This window comes from Xiphophorus couchianus, chromosome 22 (genome assembly GCF_001444195.1).
Source record: "Xiphophorus couchianus chromosome 22, X_couchianus-1.0, whole genome shotgun sequence".
NCBI lineage: Eukaryota > Metazoa > Chordata > Actinopteri > Cyprinodontiformes > Poeciliidae > Xiphophorus > Xiphophorus couchianus.
The window spans coordinates 25,418,908-25,436,690 of NC_040249.1; the positions used below are offsets into that span (position 1 = coordinate 25,418,908).

At 49.3% G+C, this 17,783-nt stretch overlaps 1 protein-coding gene across 6 annotated transcripts; it reads left to right on the forward strand.

The window, feature by feature from the left end:
- Positions 1-1,970: 1,970 nt before the first annotated feature.
- On the forward strand, positions 1,971-17,519 carry LOC114138018 (reticulon-4). 6 transcript variants are annotated; one of them, XM_028007004.1, is made up of 9 exons: positions 1,971-2,908; positions 6,052-6,105; positions 7,585-9,408; positions 15,627-15,834; positions 16,274-16,412; positions 16,523-16,592; positions 16,747-16,793; positions 16,872-16,930; positions 17,459-17,519. In XM_028007004.1, the coding sequence occupies exons 1-9, from the start codon at positions 2,188-2,190 to the stop codon at positions 17,499-17,501; spliced, it is 3,165 nt and encodes a 1,054-aa protein (XP_027862805.1). In that variant the 5' UTR covers positions 1,971-2,187; the 3' UTR covers positions 17,502-17,519. The 6 variants fall into 6 exon arrangements, with proteins under 6 accessions (XP_027862805.1, XP_027862806.1, XP_027862807.1 ...); XM_028007005.1 differs by having other exon boundaries at positions 1,972-2,908; positions 8,017-9,408; XM_028007006.1 differs by lacking the exon at positions 7,585-9,408 and having other exon boundaries at positions 1,977-2,908.
- The last annotated feature ends 264 nt before the right edge of the window (positions 17,520-17,783 follow it).

The window sequence follows — 17,783 nt, forward strand, 5'->3', positions numbered from 1 at the left end:
TTTGATTAATAAAGTTGTTTAAAATGTTTTTTCTGCACTCGTTTATTCACAGAAACATAAAATACTTCGAGCTTCCAGAACCAAAGCCTTTGGACTGGGTTTGGTTCCGCGGGAGGCTGATGATGATGATGATGATGATGATGATGATGATGATGATGGTTGTTTACAGGATGAAGATGCTGCTGGTCACGTGATCAGCAGACATGGTGGAAACTCCAGCATCATAAACCTGATGTGAACTGGACTTTGGATCCTCTGCGGCTCGTTGGCCTGGTTCCGACCGCTCCAGCGCTGTAAACAGACTAGGTGTTGCTAGGCAACGGCTGCTAATCGGAGCGGTTGCTGGCATCATCTTCATCACCACCATCACCATCCTGCTGAGAGGCTAAAGATAACCCAGAGAGTCAGACAGAACCACCCGGTCCGGTCCGGCCTGGCAGGCCCGAACCTCCCGCTGGTTCAGGAGCTGCAAACATCCAGAAGGTTATTTGATAAATGAGTCAGCAGAACGGGTTAAGATGAAACCGAACCGGTCTGGTTCTGAACCGGTCTGGTTCTGACCCGTTTCCGTCTCATGACTCAGTTCTGTTCATGTTCATCCAGGAACTGAGTCAGACCAGGACCGTTCAAGAAGAGAACCGGTCACTCTACTCATCTCCATCTGTCAGAACCGGTTGCCCTGGTAACCTCCTTCACAATAAGAGCCTCTGAGCTGATCATGGCTGACCCAGAAGAAGAGAAGCTTCTCCTGCTGTGACTTGGCTCACATGTTGCCGGCTGCATGGCTCCACGTGAAGCCCCCATAAATACCCCGGACCGGAGTATTTATGGGGTACATCGGGGTATTTATGCCCCCCTGTTGTCCCCTGTTGCCCTGGATCCCAGCCCAGCTGCTCTGCTGCCACCGGATCGATCCCTCCTCCACCTCCACTGCAGCTCCACCGCTCTAGGGGTGGAGCCCTTATTTCCCAGCTGGCCTGAACGCAGCACGGCTCTGTCCCGCAGCGGTAGGAACGTTGCGTGACTCCTGATGAGTCCACAGCTGCTGCTGAACATCTGGGCCCATGGTGACTGCAGCTTCCGCTCCTGGACTTCCGGTCTGACCCCCATCACCACCCCGCCACCACCATGCCGCAGTGGTTCACAGGCTCGACTCATTACTGCATAACATTTTATCTTTTGCATTAATATTTTAAATATTATTATTATATTTTTAGTTCGTATTTCTAGTATTTGTATTTTTTAAAATCTTATTTGAATTTTGATGATGAATTTATTTCAGCCAGAATAAATAAATAAATAAATAAAGTAGTTCTTACATTGTTCTATTTGAAACACCCAGTTACCATCAAAATACTCCAGTTATGTATCTGAAAATAAGTGTCTTATTTTAATTTTTAGGTTATTACTTTACTTTTTTACATTAATTTGTTTATTACTCTTGGTTAGTTAGTTAGTTTTTTTATGTTGTTTATTTTTTTATTTATGTACTTTTAAAAATGTGTTTTATTTTATTTATTTTTGCATGTTTTTGTCATTTTGTTTGAAATGTACAGTGTCCTTACGTGTTTTGTGTGGGCTTCTAAATAAATTATTATTATTATTATTATTATTATTGTCTCATCATGAAATGTAACTTTTACCTCTTATGTTTCTCTATTGTTGCTTAGTCAGGTGTAATATCTGATAATAAACACATAAAGTAAATATGGTAAATTGTATTCATGTCGTTATGAAACTCATGGAGGGAAACTGAACCCCAGATCGGTGTAGAAACGAACCTGGACGGTTTAAAACCGAACCTGGGTCCAAACTGTAGCAGCCTCCCAGAACTGCTTCTTCTAAATTTTCGCCATGCTTTTAAGGGAGGCGGTGTCAGGTTTCGCCCCGCCCACTGAGATCGATCTGATTGGTCAGAGGTCAGGTCCGTCAGAGCTCTGTTCGCACCTGATTGGCTGGCGGGAGTTCCCTCTTCTCGGTTTCGCCATCTGAGGCTCGGGTTCGACGCCGTGGGGCTGCTGTGTGGCGTGGCGCACTTGGGCTCGGTTCGGACAGAAAGAGGAGCGGACCGAAGCGGTTCCGTCGCTTTTCCCGACCGTAGTTCGCTTCAGGGGGTAATTAGAGCGGAAAACTACCGGAACTGGAACTTTTCCCACTGTGTGAGAAACTTTTTTCAGAGCCAGAAACATGGCAGACAGCGAGGAGGTCTCTTCCAGCACCCCCCTGTTCAGCGAGGGCCACCACTACCAGCCCGAACCGGAACCAGAACCCCAGCTGGACCAAAGGCCCGGCGAGGAACGGTTCAATCCCGATGACATCGTGGACCTGGTCGGCGGGGCTCAGGACGCCCTGGAGCGGCACCGGGCTGAGGAGGAGAGCGGGCTGCAGGAGCCTACTGTGACCTCCACCCGACCAGAACCTGCCCGGGAGCCAGAACTAGAACCAGTCCGGGAGCCAGAAACAGAACCTGAACCAATCCGGGAACCAGAACCAGAACCTGTCTGGGAACCAGAACCTCAAACTGTCCGGGAACCAGAACCAGAACCTGTACAAGTTTATGAGCCAGAACCGGTACCAATCAGAGAACCACAACCTGAGACAGTGTTTCTACAGGAAAATGTGCCAGAACCAGAACCTTTTAAGGAACCAGAACCAATGCTGCTGCAGAAAAGTGTTCCAAAACCGGAACCAATAAAGGAACCAGAACCAGAACCCCAGGCCCCGAATGAGCCGGAGGTCGTGGCCCCCGGAGCCGAGGCGGGGATCCCCGGCCCGGCCCCCCCGGCTGAGCCTCCTGCCCCGCAGAGCGACGCCCTCCTCGCGGCTGCAGCCCGGGAAGCAGCGCCATCCCCGGCAGAGGCAGCAGCGCAGCCCGCGGTGACACAGGAACCACTGGCTCCGGCTTCGTGTGAGTATCTGAGGGAACAGTTCTGCTCTCTTTAATCGGGACATTTAACCCAGGCTGTTCGGTTTCATCAGAACCGGTACCACAGCTGGAAGCGGGTTGGTTTTTACCGGATTTTAGTGTTTTATCCCCGGTGAGGGAGAGTCTGAACAGCCGGGCGGTGATGCTCCTCAGCCCGGGGAGGACCGCCTCCTGCCCGGGCTGATGCCTGACTCCCTGCCGCTGAGATGGATCTGCAGAATCCCATTGATCGGAACATTTCACCGGGAAGGTTCTGGAACCTGTCCGCAGATTTTCCAGCAGGTTTTAGCCCGGTGTTTGCCGTGGTGATGCGGCCCACCTGTTCTGTTTGGACCGGATTATGTGTCGGTGTCGACCCGGTGAATTACCCGTTAAATCGCCTCTCCGGTTCCTGAAACCGAGAGAGGGGGTGTCTGGATAAATATGAGCTGGTTCTGTGTGCGGTACCGGTGGCGGTATGGACCGTTTCATGCTCCAGCGCTGCTAACGGTACTGCTTAGGCTGGTTCCATTATCGGACAGCGCCACGGTGCTATTCACTAACACAGACACGCTAAAAACGCTTCATCAGGTGTCTGAGCTGCGCAACTTTCCTAATATAGCAGCTCCGCGATGTCAGGCGGTTGTACTGGCGTTATACTGGCGTTATACTGGTGTCAGCCCGTTGGACGTCCTCTGTTGTGTAATTATGTGGATCAGACGGGTCGATTTGAGCTCATTTCGGTCGACGGAGCAGACAAGGCCGTGTCCGATAATGGAAGCAGCGGTGCTTAGCCCAGCCCAGATTAGTCACAACAAAGGAATCCGCTGGGAGTCCACTCCCAGTCGGTTTACCGCAGTCCCGGCTCCGCGCCGGCCAGCGGGATGGAGCTGACAGTAATGTCCGGGCTCCAGCCGCACCCGGACCGACCCCTGCGGGCTCTGGATCCGGTCCAGAGGCCTGGTCCCGCTGCAGGGCTCAGGTCCGCAGCATCGGTCCAGAGCCCGGTTCTGGTGCTGTTGTGAGGTGTTTGTTCCTGAGGATGAGGATGATGATGCAGAGTGAAGGTGAGCAGGCCTCAGATCCTCCTGGAGGTGATGGAGGCAGGGTGGGGCCGAGACCCAGAACAAAAGAAAAACACAGATCCCGGTTCGGATCAGCCCAGCCTGGTTCCGCTGGAGGAAAACTAAGATCCGATTCATCCTGAAATAAATCATCTTTTCTAATCCAGATTTTTACCCATCAGAAAACAGATTTAGTCACCAAAGCATAAATCTACCAGCCTTTAGGAAACATCTGCTACGTTTATAGCATCATTTCATTACCATGGCAACAAGGTGGAGTTTTTACAACCCAGAGCTGAACTTTGACCCCACATCCCAGAGGAAGGATGAATGTCTCTGAGGGTTTAATCCCAAACTCCAACATCTCTCTGACCAGAGCAGCAGCTGATGATGTCATCATGTTTAGCTGTTAGCATGTTAGCATGAGCAACGGTCTTCAGTCAGAAGCCTTTTCAGATTCACTGCGTTACTGACTGGAGATGTTTTGAATAAACTCAGATGATCTGAGTTACATCTGGCTTCTCTTCTGGACAAATAAAGGTTTATTCAAAGTGTTTTAAAGGAAATTAAAGGAGTTAAAATGAAGATCTAATAAGCAAATTAACATCTGAGTCATGATAGAAACGATCTGGTGAAGCAGCTCTGTGTTTTGAAGCTCTAATATTTATCAGAAACAACAAAGTCTCAGCGTCATGGTAACCAAGATTATTTTTAGATTAGATTGAAGGAATAAAAAGTTAATGTGGAGAAAAACACTGAAAAATTCATGTTTGATCAAATATTGGATGTTTTGTGTTATTAAAAGAAAGTGGAACCAGACTGGAGCCTTGAGGATCTCCACATGTAAACCAAGATGGCCGCCGCCTGAGAGATAATAATAAAACATTCAGAGTTTCTCCAGAACCGGCCCAGGTTCTGAACTGTGTTCCTGTTTGTGGGTCGGCTAGCTCTCTGGGTCGGGTCGGGTCAGGCGGTCCAGGTTCTGTTTGGGTCGGGCAGCCGGGCTCCATGTGTCGACACTAATCTGGTTCTAATCTGTTGGCGCCGGTCCAAATGCCCTGAGGAAGAGGTTTGATCTGGGTCAGAACCAGCTACAGCTGACCCGGGTTTGTTTACAGCTGGAGGTTCCTGAGAGTTCAGAACCAGAACCAGCTTCATTCTTAATGAAACCAGAACCGGGCTCTGTGCTGTCACCGTCAACCCACTGGGTCGGATCAAACAAACAGACGCCGCCAGGTTCTGGTTCTGCTTCAGGCTGTTAGAACTAGTTCTGATGAACCGGGTCAGATTCGTCATGAGCGATCCGAACAGAACCCAGAACCCTGAGCTCAGTCAGGTGGTTCTGTTTGGTTTCCTCACTTTACAGCCTGATCAGAGTTCTGTCTGAACGATCAGAACATGTCCAGTCCTGACTGATGTCCGGTTCTGATGATGGCTGATCCATCAGAACCTGGCCAGAGGTTCTGACCCGACCCGCTTCCTTCAGACAGACAATGAGACCAACAAAGTTTCTCTGGTTCTGATCATCTGGGTTCTAACTGGGTTCACTTCAGAACCAACTGGGTGAACAGTTCCTTTTACGTATGAACAGTTCTTCCAGGATGTGAACAGTTCTCCCAGGATGTGAACAGTTCTCCCAGGATGTGAACAGTTCTTCCAGGATGTGAACAGTTCCTTCTGCAGCCTGAACTGCTTCGTGATGGAACTTGAACAGTTCTTCTAGTTATTAATAAAATCATTCATATTTATCCACTGGACTAATTTCTCTGAATGAACTGCCGTGTTTATTTGCCTTCAACCAGAACCAGAACCCAGTCAGTGACGGGTCAGAACCGGCGCTGTGATCTGATTGAACAGCGGTTGGTGATGTAACGGTTGAATTTTGATTCGCTGACCGTTGTCATGGTATCTGAACCTGTACTGGGTTGGTTCAGAACAAATGAAACAGTCCTGCTAAGCTAACGTGATTGCAGATCTTCTTCCTGTTTCAAAATAAAAGCATGTCCTGTTATGTTTCTTCTGATGCATGCGTCCTGATTCTATTTCACCCTGCTCTCTGACCTCTGACCTCTCCTCCTGCAGATGCATCTTCTCCTGCCAAAGCTCAGCCTCTTCTTCTGATGCAGCTCCCTACAGGCAAGTTCTCCGTCCTCCTCAGTAGATCCAGCATGTCAGCTGACCTTCAGCAGGTCACAAAGTGTTGATGATGCATCGTGGTTCAGACGGTCCTGCAGCCTGACTGAGGTCACCCAGGTCACCCAGGTCAGGCAGGAGGACCGTCATGTTGGATCATGTGACTCACTGAGCATGGATTATTGGCACCACACCTGGACCAGATCCTGCCTCGATGTTTAGACCAGAGAACGGTTCAGACAGACGCTTCCCTCCCTCAACCCCCAGAACCAGAACACAAGAGCAGCTGGGTTCTCCAGATGTTCTACTGAGCCTGGTTTGGACCTGCAGAATTTTCTCTGCTGTACATCACTGGCAGCAGGTTAAACACCCTTCAGGCTTTAGCCTTCTGCTTCAGTGCCAGAACAGAACCAGGGACAGAGATGTAAATGGTTCAACCTGCAGGGAGCTGGCAGGTTTAGAAGAACCACCGGGTAACGATCTGGACTTTGACCGAACAGAACTCCCAGCTGGTGGTTCATTTATATCACTAGTACACACAGTTAAAGGTAACTCCATAGGTCTTGACTCTAATGCCTCGTTTCCACTGAGCGCTGCAGTTCGATATGCTATGTTATGATCCGACGTATACAGGAGAACCTATCTACCGCCAGATGGACCCGTAACAGGGCAGATTGGGTTAAACCCAAAGGCCTAATGTTGTGTCATAGTAGTATGACAACAAATGTAACACATTAGTGTCTGCTGATGGTTTTTTCTGTCCGCTGATCAATGGACGGTATTGTATGTTGCCAGTATCTCCACCTTAACCGTACCGTACCTCTGTCCTGGGGCCCTGCAGATGAAGGGGCCCTGGAGCGATGCGGTATGGTTGTATGGCCACTTTGACAATGAAAACACAATGCTGTACCAAACTGCACTGACCAGTGGAAACGAGGCATTCGAAGTTTCATCATGGGCCCTCTGTCTGCTGTAGGCATCTCCACCCAACCCCAGCCAACCGCGGAACAGAATAGATCCAACGCCTGATGGAAGGAAATCTGAGTTCAGAGACTGAGCTGTTCCTGCAGGACGCACTGGTTTCTGCCCATTCCTTCACATCCCATTATGTCTACCCTTGGTTCTGGACCTGCTAGCTCCTTTCAAACAGAATCTTTAAATCCCAGTCAGAGGTCTGCATGTGGACCAAATTATGTCCATCAGAACAGTCCTTCATGTTTTCACCAGTCGGTGTAGAACTTTTGGATCAATTTACCCAGCAGCTCCTAAACGTTGAGTTTTTACCAAACAGCTGTCTCTGTTTTGGGGAATGCAGGACTGGTGGTGAATGTCCAGCAGCTTTTGTCTGGTCTGGACCTCCAGGTCTCTCTGGAAACCTTCCTTAGAGTGGATTGTACCCAGGTGTGGTGGGCACTGTAAGGAATGGAGTATGTTTTTGATATTTGTGCTGTATGCGTTCTCCCTCCTCCCTCTCTACTCAAGAACTTGGGCAGAAGGGTGACTCCCCTGCACCCATCTCTCCTATCTCCCCTCTCCACTCACCCGACTCTCTGGAAGAGCTTTCTCTGACCGAGAGTCCCAACCAGCCCCCTCCCCCAGGATCTGCTGCACCCCTGGGCTCCTTCTCCATCACACCCCCCACTATTCTCTCCAAGAATATGCCTTGGGATGGCGAAGAAGGCGACTCTGGACCCGGACGTGGTAAAACCAAGGAAGACCTTCTAGATTCCCTAGCTGCTCCCTACCTGAGTTTAGGCAAAGACTCAGGGCCTCATAATCCGTGTGAAGACAGCGGCATTTCGTTTTCCCCCGAAGAGAAGATGATTAGCTCAGACAGGTCCTCCACCGGCCCCTCCCCTGTCAACCCTGTGATGATGGTTCATGAGTCTCACCTTACCTCCTCTAACCCAACAGAGCACTGGGATTCACCGTTCCTCTCATCTGAAGACAACTCCAAAGTCTCCATGGATTCCTTCACCAAGGACACAACACCCATTAGCTCCTCCAAATATGAACCAGACGTTTGTGGCAACCAGTCTGATGAAGATGAAGACTTGAATTATGAGGTAAAGAAGAATAATAACCCGTTTGACGTATATTCCCCGCTAGCCGACAGTGGCTACTCCCATTTTGGAGAACCGAAGTCTGACACCAAGATGTCAGAGAGTCCCACACCAGATCTGGTCCAGTACAGGCAGACTGGAGAGTCCCAGGAGAACCAACCATCCATCCTAGACGGGGGAAAACTTTTCGAGACCACTAAGACGGCCAGTGAAGCCCTCTTGGAGTCAATGAACCAGTTCTCATCTGGTCTGAAAGAAGATGATGAGGAAGAAGATGAAGAGGATTCTGCTTTGCCACCGTCGCTTCCAGACATCCTGAAGTCTTCCCCTCTCAACCCTGACAAAGTGGACTCTGGCTCTTCTGAGGGAAGTCCGGAGGAGCAGAGCCCCATCCTGGAACGCCGGATGATGGAGTCGCCCAACCCTCCGATCAACCTATCCGCCAACAACCCGTTTGCTTTTGATACCAAAGTGTCTCTCCTGAAGGAGATGACCGAGGAGATGGAGGCGAGATCTGCAGATGGTACAACCGTTGAAGACAGCAAAAACTTTGGAGCCTTTGATCTGGTCAAGGAGGCTGAGGAGACCACCCCGCCGAAGGTCAAAGCAGAGGAACCTGTCCAGATTGAGCAGAAAGACTGGTTCTCCAGCAACGATTCTCCCAAAAGGCCTGAAAGGTTTGAACCGCTTGACTTTCAGAGCAAGAAGACCACCACCGAAGATTCAGACTCTGAGTCTCCGACCGCAGATTCCCTGTCGCCTGTTCTGGAGGCCATGGCCAAGAACCCTGCCAGCTTCCAGGTAGAAATTGAGAAGAAAGACCTGAAGATGGAGCTGGAGGAGCCGGAGGTTGCTGAGGAGGTGTCTGAGCACGAGGTCTCCTCAGAGGAGTTTGAGTTCATTGAGCGACCGCCCCGAGGTGTGATCGATGAGTTCCTCGAGGCTCTGGACCCCTCCAAGTTCTCATCCCCGAAGCCTCCAGAGATCCCCCTGGATGATGACCTCGGCTTCAGCCTGAAGGACACGCCTGCCATCGCGGTTCCTGAGCCAGAAGCCCTTAGCCAGAGCTCCTACCACCTCCTCACCCAGGCCTCAACACAGAAGACCAAGGCCGAGCTGGAGACCCCCCTGAGCCAGGCGCCACCCGCCCGCCTGCCGGCCGGGAACCCCGAGCAGCCGGCCCCCCAGAGGAGCGCCGCGGGCAGCAAACTGTTTAAGATGCCAAACCTGAACATAAGAGCAGGTAACAGAAAGTCGTCCCAGCATGGTCTCCACCCCCAACCCACGTCACCCCCCTATGCTCCACCCCCCGGTCACCTCCCTCGCCCCCTCATTCTCTGCCCCCCCCATGATCCACCCACAAACACTCCTTGGTTTCCACCAGAACCTCCATCTTCATCCACATCCCATCCATCTCCACCTTTCAGTTTGACTCCACCCGTCCCCTCCGCCATACATCATCTTCTGTTCCTGCATCGTCCCGGTTCTGTTCTGGTTCTGTTCTACATTAACTCCTGCGTTTGGTTCTGTTGGACTTTTGGAGCGTTTTGTTCATGTTTTCTCCTCTAACCCGTCCTCTGCCCTGAAACATTCTCGCTCCCTGGTGAGCGGGAACCAGAACCGGGCCGGTCCAGCTGCTGTCCTCAGTATCAGGGTGTTGAGTTAGACCGCGGTATCCGAGCTTTCCTCGACTCTGGAAATAACCGGAGATATGGCTCTGCAACCCAACACCTCCTGAGGGGCCCCAGCTCTCCCTCAACAGAACTGGACCAGACCGGACCGGACCGGACCACCGTGTTCTCTTCAAACCTTGACTCCGGAGCTGCTGGGTTCAGAAAAACATTCATAACCAACAAAATTAAAGATTTTAATCAGATCAGAAAATAAAATGTTATGAATGGATCAGGAAGCAGAACCCAGTCAGGAGGTCCTCCTCCTCCTCTTCTTCCTCCTCCTCCCTGCATTGCGACATTCTCAGCTCCTCACTTCGTTCTCCAGAAACCAGTCAGCAAATGTTCTGCTGATGTAATGTTGATCCGATCCGATCAGCCTCATTGATCTGCTGCCTCATCCGGTTCTGATGGTTCTGCTGGTTCTGATGGTTCTGCTGGTTCTGCTGGCTCAGATGTATTCATACACCAGCTGGATCCTGAAACAAAATGTTTGCTGTGGCTATAAATATCTGTCAGTAAACAGAATAATTATTAACAAAACTAGTTATTTAGATCAGAATAACCAAGAATTTCTTCATTATCAGGAAAATAACAGCCAGATATTTCAGTCTAAACATTTATAAATAAACCCATAAATTATGTTTGTGGAATAAATACAGACAAACTTCTCTCCATTATAAAAGTTTATTAACATAAATAACTCAACCTAACACTTTAATCAACAATCTAGTAACTTTCACCTGAACTACTGATGATCACAGGATGATGTGGTGGACACACTATGCTAATCCGCTAGCAGCTGAGCTAACTTTTAGTTTTGTGCATTAGCATATTTAGCTTCCCCTAAAGGATTTTTTCCAGATAAATTCTAAAGTGCTGTTAGTAGAAGCACATATGCTAATCATATCCACTCAGAATAACCATAATAATAATATACTTTCAAATAGCAAAGCTAATGTTTCGTTCAGCGCGTTAGCCAATGCTTAGCTCACTTAGCTCTACAGCGCTAATTTACCAGGCTGCAGTGGTGGGCACACTTCAGCCAATCATGTTGCTTTAGCACATTAGCATTAGCTTCCACTAATTACCATGTTGATTTTGTGCTTTAGCTTTAGAGTTAGCACAGCTAACCTTTTAATGAGCGGTGGCCACCATTGGTAATCAATAACCATTTGGATAATTGATTCTTGATCTGACACATGTAGGTTTTCTGTTTGATTCTAATTACCAACACTGCAGCTGAAGTGCCCTTTAGCAATCACTAATTATTTTAATCATGACTCTGTAGAACCTACTGGTTTCCTTCCAGTCTGGATAACTTGAAATGCTGCAGGTGTTTATCGATGAGCCGGTTCTGTTCAACCCATCAGGTTTACGCTGCTGGATCAGAACCTTAATCTTATCTTTACAAGTTTTTGTTTTTCAAACTGACAGCAGCTGGAAAAAGAACTGTTCAAAGGAATCATTAAGGGTCAGAATGAATCATGTTCATGGCGAGTGGATGGATTCTGCAGACTGACCAGAGGTCAGAGGTCATGTTGGTGTTGAGCTGGTTGGAGGAGAGGCTTTTAGCTTGATCCCCCAGTGCATGATGGGAGCTGGAGTCTTTTCTGCTGTCTGGGTCTGACTCAGTTTGGACTCTGCAGTGGACCAGAGGGAGCAGCGCCCCCTGGTGGCTGAATGCAGCCACTAACAGAATAGACCAGCTTTTCTCAAACGTTCATTTTTCCAGATTAAATAAATAAAACTGAGCTCTGATGGATTAACGCTGGAGATCTTGTTGGGTTTAAAGCCTCAGAAACTCACTTTGGAGCTCCGTTCTTAAAGTTAACGTCAAAAATTAATTAAGTAATACTGATATAAGAAAATATATGAAGGTTTAGTTTTTAAAATCAGTTTCACCAGGTCAGCCATTCATTTAGAAATCTCAGTTTCAAACTCAATATGTAATTAGCAAGCTAAATATTTAGCTTCAAACAGAATACTTAGCCTGGAGCTAAATATTTAGCTAACTAACTAAATGTCTAACTGGATAGTTAAGTATTCAGTTTACTAGCAAAATATTTAGCTTGGAGCTAAATGTTGCGCTAATAGCCTGAAGATTTGCTAAGTGAACGAATCCTCCATGTTTCCTCTCAGGCTGCGTCGCCATGGCGACCTGAGCTGGTCCCACCGCAGCAGGAGTCAGATTATAATCTGGAGGAAGCAGGTCCAGATGTTTCTACAGAACAGACCTGTTCTCAGATCCTGATCCAGAGGTCAGAGGTCATCGAGCAACTGGTTACAGGAGGTGGAGCAGCTCCAATAGGGCGGGTCCAGTTGGTTTAGTCAGAACCGGGTTATTATGGCGAATAATGCAGAAAGGTTTCATCTGGAGGAGGAAGAGGAGGAGGATGAAGAGGAGGAGGAGGATGAAGAGGAGGAGGAGGATGAAGAGGAGGAGGAGGAGGTCCAGGCGCTGCGTCACGGTTCAGTCAGCTGACAGCAGGAGGAGCTGCTGTCCTTCCTCCTCCTCTTCCTCAGCCTCTCTCTCTCTGCTCACTCGCCCGGCTGGTGGGAATGTGTGTCTGCTGATCGGGTCGGATCGGGTCGGACGGCATGGAGAGCATCTGCATGGAGAGGAAGGAGCCGGTCAGCTGGTCCTGGAGGGAGCAGGGTAGGCTGGTTCTGGTTGGTTCTGATTGGGTCCAAATGGTTCTGATTAGATCTGGTTGTCGGGTTCACAGACGGGAACTTTGGACGTGCAGCGAGCCGGGTCAAAGGTCAGGTTAATGATTGGTTGCAGAGGAACTGCAGTTAAAGCTGCAGTCCGACCAGAACCAGAACCAGCTGCTGGGTTCTGCTCATCAAGCAGTCAGCTGGAGGTCTGCAGAGGTCCAAACGGATCAGGCCCTCGGCACCGCCTCCCGACTGCTGAGGCGGCGATTAGATCATTGATCCGTTTGGTTCTGGAGAACGGTCCAGAGGTTATCTGGTTCTGACTGGGCCAGGTTCTGTCCTGCTGGAGGTTCTGATGGTTTTGGATCAAAACCAGGAGGAAACAACAGAACCCATCAGAAGAGGCTGGTTCTGGTCTGTTGTCACTGATCCAGCTGCATGCTGACTCAGCAGCGGTGTGTGTGTGTGCCTCAGCTCTGGTTCTGGTTCTGCTGGACCTGTTCTCCCAGCATGCACCTGGCCTGCAGCTGATTTGAATGTTGGACCTTTTATCTGCAGCGCTTTGCTTTTACGACCTGGGCCGACTGAACCGGGCTTATCAGCTCCGGGTCGGGTTCTGGACCAGAGTAACCTATATCAGCGGTTCTGACTCGTCTGGGACAGAACTCAGAGTCGCAGCCAGGAGGGACATGGTGGTGGCAGCATCATGCTGTGGGAAACAGGTCAGAGCATTATGGGATGGTTGAGATCAGAGCTGATTCATGGGATCTAATGGCCTAGTCAAAGCCCAGACCTGAGTCCAGCTGATTGTAAACTGGTACAGATGTTCAGAAGACCTGCAGCCAGACCCGGTTCCGGGTTAAAAACAAGGGCACGCCGCACTTTTCAGATTTATATCCCTAGAATTGAAAAACGGAAGTAGTTTTCTTTGCTTCCTGTTGTGATCGATAAACTCTTTTCCAAGTTATTGTGAGAAATTTATCCAGATTTATTAATAAATCGGTGAATATTTTAATACGGTAATAAACTCTCCTCGCTGGTTTATTGATCATATATTGGAAATAAATCAGTAAATATGGTGATTGTTTCCTCCGTGGGGCTGAGCTGCGCATGTCCCGCCCCCGCCCACGGAGCGTGATCTCCGGTCAGCCGGAGGCGGAGCCGCGGTGCTGCTGGAGGCTCCGGGAGGTTCAACATGGACGCCGAGCGGGGTTAGTGAGCTTCGATGTCCTCTGGTAGCGCTCTGGCAGCGGGCTTTGGCCGCCCGGGAGGCGGGCGGAGCGGGGCTCAGACCGGCACCGGCTGCGGGAGGAGCGGGCCTCCTGCGGAGGTTAACCCGGACTCTGAGGTTCTGTCCCGGCGTGAGGCGGGGGTCTGTCCGGGCAGGAGGAGGGAGGTGAAGCGGGTCAAACGGGACGAGTTGAACCGGAGCGGCGGTGAAACCAGATCTGTGGCCGGGTAGAGAGCGCTGCGGTGCGGGCTCTATTTTTAGCCGGCTCCGGTGCCGCGGGCAGCCTGTTACCATATGAGGCAGGCGGCCACATTTGGAGCCTCGCTCCCCCTCCTGCTCCGCCCGGTCCGCCTCAGCCGCTGGTTCTTCTGGGAACATGGCTGTCCGCAGGAAGCTAACGGTTAGCATGCTAACACCGGCGCAAGCGAGGCGAGTTGAGCGGAAATTATCATTTCTGGTTTAATCGGAAGCTGCAATCGTGTTTAACCGAGTATAGTTTATATTTAGGTCGAGTTTAAACCCGCTGAACTGGACGCAGGTTAACCTGCAGGAGGTGAAGTTAGTCTGTGATTCACAGCGCCATTAAATATGGGATGTCTCATAGAAATAGCAGCAATCATTTTTTATATACTCTCATAACAATCTTATAAATTACACAACTTTAAAAAATATTTAACTAGCATGCTAAATATTTAAGAAGATAAGTAAATATTTAAAAAAAGAATATTCATCAAAGTAAATATTTAGTTTAGAGCTAAATATTTAGTCAACAATGTAAATAAGCTAAATATTTACCATGCTAACGAAATATTTAGCTTAAAAGGTAAGCTTACTCTTGTTAGACTTAGACTGACTTTATTATCATTTTCATGCACAGGGTGAATACAGAACGAAATTTCGTTGCATACGGCTCAGGACAATGTTTTGAGCTTCCAATGTTGTGAGGTTACTCCAGAATAAAATACAGTATAAAATATGAATATAAATATAAATATAGAATATAAAGTGCAGGACTGACAGTAAAATAGAAGTTACTTAGCTCTGTACATGTGCAAGGTATAAAGTGGAGACCAGATTTTAAGTGCAGTCCAGTTAAGAGTTCAACAGTCTGATGGCAAGTGGGAAAAAGCTGTTTCAGAACCTGGTGGACCTGCACCGGATGCTGCAGAACCTCTTTCCAGAGGGCAGCAGGGAGAACAGTCCATGGTGGGGGTGTGAGGGGTCACTGACGATGTTTCGGCCTCGGGACACGCAGCGCTGGGATGAAATGTCCTGAATGGAGGGAAGGGGGGCCCCGATGATCCTCTCTGCTGTCCACACCACTCAGCATTGGAGCTAAAGTTAGTTTGAAACTGTGACATTTATCAGTGAATGAACAACAAGCTGCAGATGAAAAATCAAATTATTTCTGTTAATTTTGAGAGTAACTTTTCAACCTGCATAATGATGAGTTGTCCTGTTTTAGCGAGTGGATCAAAGACTTTACTCAGGCCTGTGTTTATGGTTCTGGTCCAGAACGGACTGCAGGAAGGAGTTCAGGATCAGGACCTTGGACTAGACCACTCTGTTTGGTTCTGCTGCAGAATCACAAACTTTAACCGTTTAGCAGCTCAAACAGCCTGCAGCGTTAGCTTTAGCATGACATCAGCAGGAAGTGACACGTCTCTGAGCGGTTTGGACCTTCAGAGGCAGGACTTGATCAGAACTTTGACCCGGTTGGTTGAACCAGGTTTCCCTCCGTCTTCATGAACCAATCATCTGCTCCGTTTCACCTGGATCACTTATTAATGTTTATCAATTCAGCAGTGAAGCTCTGGTTCTGGTTCTGGTTCCTGTCACCAGGCTTCCAGCAGGTCAGAGGTCGTTCCTGCTGACCGTCTGTCTGTGTCTGCCCCCTAGTGGTGGAGCTGGTGTACTGGCGCGACGTGAAGACGACGGGCGTTGTGTTCGGCGCGGCGCTGCTGCTGCTGCTGTCGCTCAGCGTCTGCAGCATCGTCAGCGTCTGCTCCTACATCGGCCTGGCGCTGCTGTCCGTCACCATCTGCTTCCGGATATACAAGGGCATCCTGCAGGCCATCCAGAAGTCCGACGAGGGACACCCCTTCAAGTGAGTCCGCTTCTGACCCGGTTCTGACCCTGTTCTGATCTGTTCTTAAGATTCACTGCCTCAGATGTTATAAAGTAAAATGATAAACACTTCCTGGTTCCTGGTCCACTTTGGTTCTGTTGGTTCTGCTCAGCGGTTCTGGTCCAGATGGGATTATTCCAGCTCCATGGTCGGTTGATCTGCTTCTGGCTGCAGATCAGAACCTTTCTGAGTCTAGACTCATTAACAGGGATTATCAGGAGCTGAGCTCAGAGAATCTGGACCAGAACCAGCTGGATCAGAACCAAAGCAAGTTTCCTGCTCAGTTTGCAGCTCAGATGAACCCAAACAGGATCTGGAATCGTTTTTACATCCTACCAAACCTCAGAACCAGACATGGGGCCGGGTCGGACTCTGTTACCATGGAAACCTTCTGACTCACCTCTGCCCCGCCCCGCAGGCTGTACCTGGACCAGGAGGTGGCGCTGTCCGCGGACCTGGCCCACAAATACAGCGATGTAATTCTGGAGAAGCTGAACTGGACGATCGAGGAGCTGAGGCGTCTGTTCCTGGTGGAGGACCTGGTGGACTCCATCAAGGTGAGGCAGAACCTCTGGGTCCGGTTCTGATTGGTTCTGATGATAAACGGATCATTAAACACGAGGTTCCGATTGGTTCTGACCCAGTTTCTCCCGCTGTCATCCTGCAGTTTGCGATTCTGATGTGGATCCTGACCTACATTGGCGCCTTGTTCAACGGACTCACTCTGCTGATCCTCGGTGAGCGGCGGCGCCCTCTAGTGGGGGTTCTATGGCGGCGCCCTCTAGTGGGGGTTCTGCTGCAGTGCCCTCTAGTGGGGGTTCTATGGCGGCGCCCCCTGGTGGCGCTGCAGCAGGCGGTCCTCTGGGTTCTGATGATGTCCTCCTCTTGCAGGTCTGGTCGGAGCGTTCAGCTGCCCAATCATCTATGAGAAACACCAGGTAGGACCCTGACATTACCCAGAATGCATCAGCAGTGCTGCTGGAGGTCCAACTGGTCTAACTTCCTGTCTCTCTCAGGCTCAGCTCGATCACTACCTGGCGCTGGTCACCAACCAGGTCAAGGATATTGTGGAAAAGTAAGTCAATAAGAATCTAAAATAAAGTCAGACTGAGTCTTTGGTGAGTTTCAAAATAAAAGCCCAGCTGTGACTTTAGGAAACAGGCTTTTAATGTGAAAGAGTTTCACCAGGAAGTAGATGGTTCATACCTGATGACGTATCCTAGTGATATGAACACTTTATATAATTGAGTTTAAATTGTATTCAATAAATGATTCAGGAAATCAAACAGCAGGATCCCAGTGGAGGAGCAGGAAACTTCACTGGTGACCCAGAGTTACTGGGAAACCTTCTGTCTGCTATATCAATATTCTCAGCATTAATGCACAGAGCTGCTGCAGCTGCTGCTGCTGCTGCTGCTGCTGCGTTTCCTCACTGTAGTTCTGTAATTTCAATGTGCGTAGTTTTGAGGTCAGTGACCTCTGTCTCCTACTGATGACCTCAAAGTGAAACATGGACTGGCCCTTTAAGGGGTGAAGAATATCATGAAGTGTTTTATTTTGACATGTACGGCGGCTCACTTCCTGTTTCCTGTTTGTGTTTCAGGATTCAGGAAAAGGTTCCCGGACTGAAGCGTAAGGCGGAGTGAAGGAACAGGAGGTCAAAGGTCGGATTCAGGAAGTCCTGATGGGAGGGGGAGGGGGGCTGGAGGAAACTAAATGAAGGAGGAAGAGGAGGGTGAGGGGGGTAATGAAGGAGGAAGAGGAGGGTGAGGGGGGTAATGAAGGAGGAAGAGGAGGATCAGGTGGGCGCTGCCCTTAATGATGTATTTGTCAGATTATTAAACTTTTTATTTTATTTTTTTTCCATTTCAGAATTCCTTATTTTGTGTTTCTGAGAATCGTTCAGTGGCTTTGATGATGATGATGAT

What these genes read in the sequence shown, in the direction of transcription:
- LOC114138018 (XM_028007004.1), top strand. Translation starts at nt 2,188, where the DNA reads ATGGCAGACAGCGAGGAGGTCTCTTCCAGCACCCCCCTGTTCAGCGAG. An exon ending in ACTCACTCTGCTGATCCTCG is followed by an intron (nt 16,593 to 16,746) that starts GTGAGCGGCGGC and finishes CTCCTCTTGCAG; the next exon opens with GTCTGGTCGGAGCGTTCAGC. An exon ending in TCATCTATGAGAAACACCAG is followed by an intron (nt 16,794 to 16,871) that starts GTAGGACCCTGA and finishes TGTCTCTCTCAG; the next exon opens with GCTCAGCTCGATCACTACCT.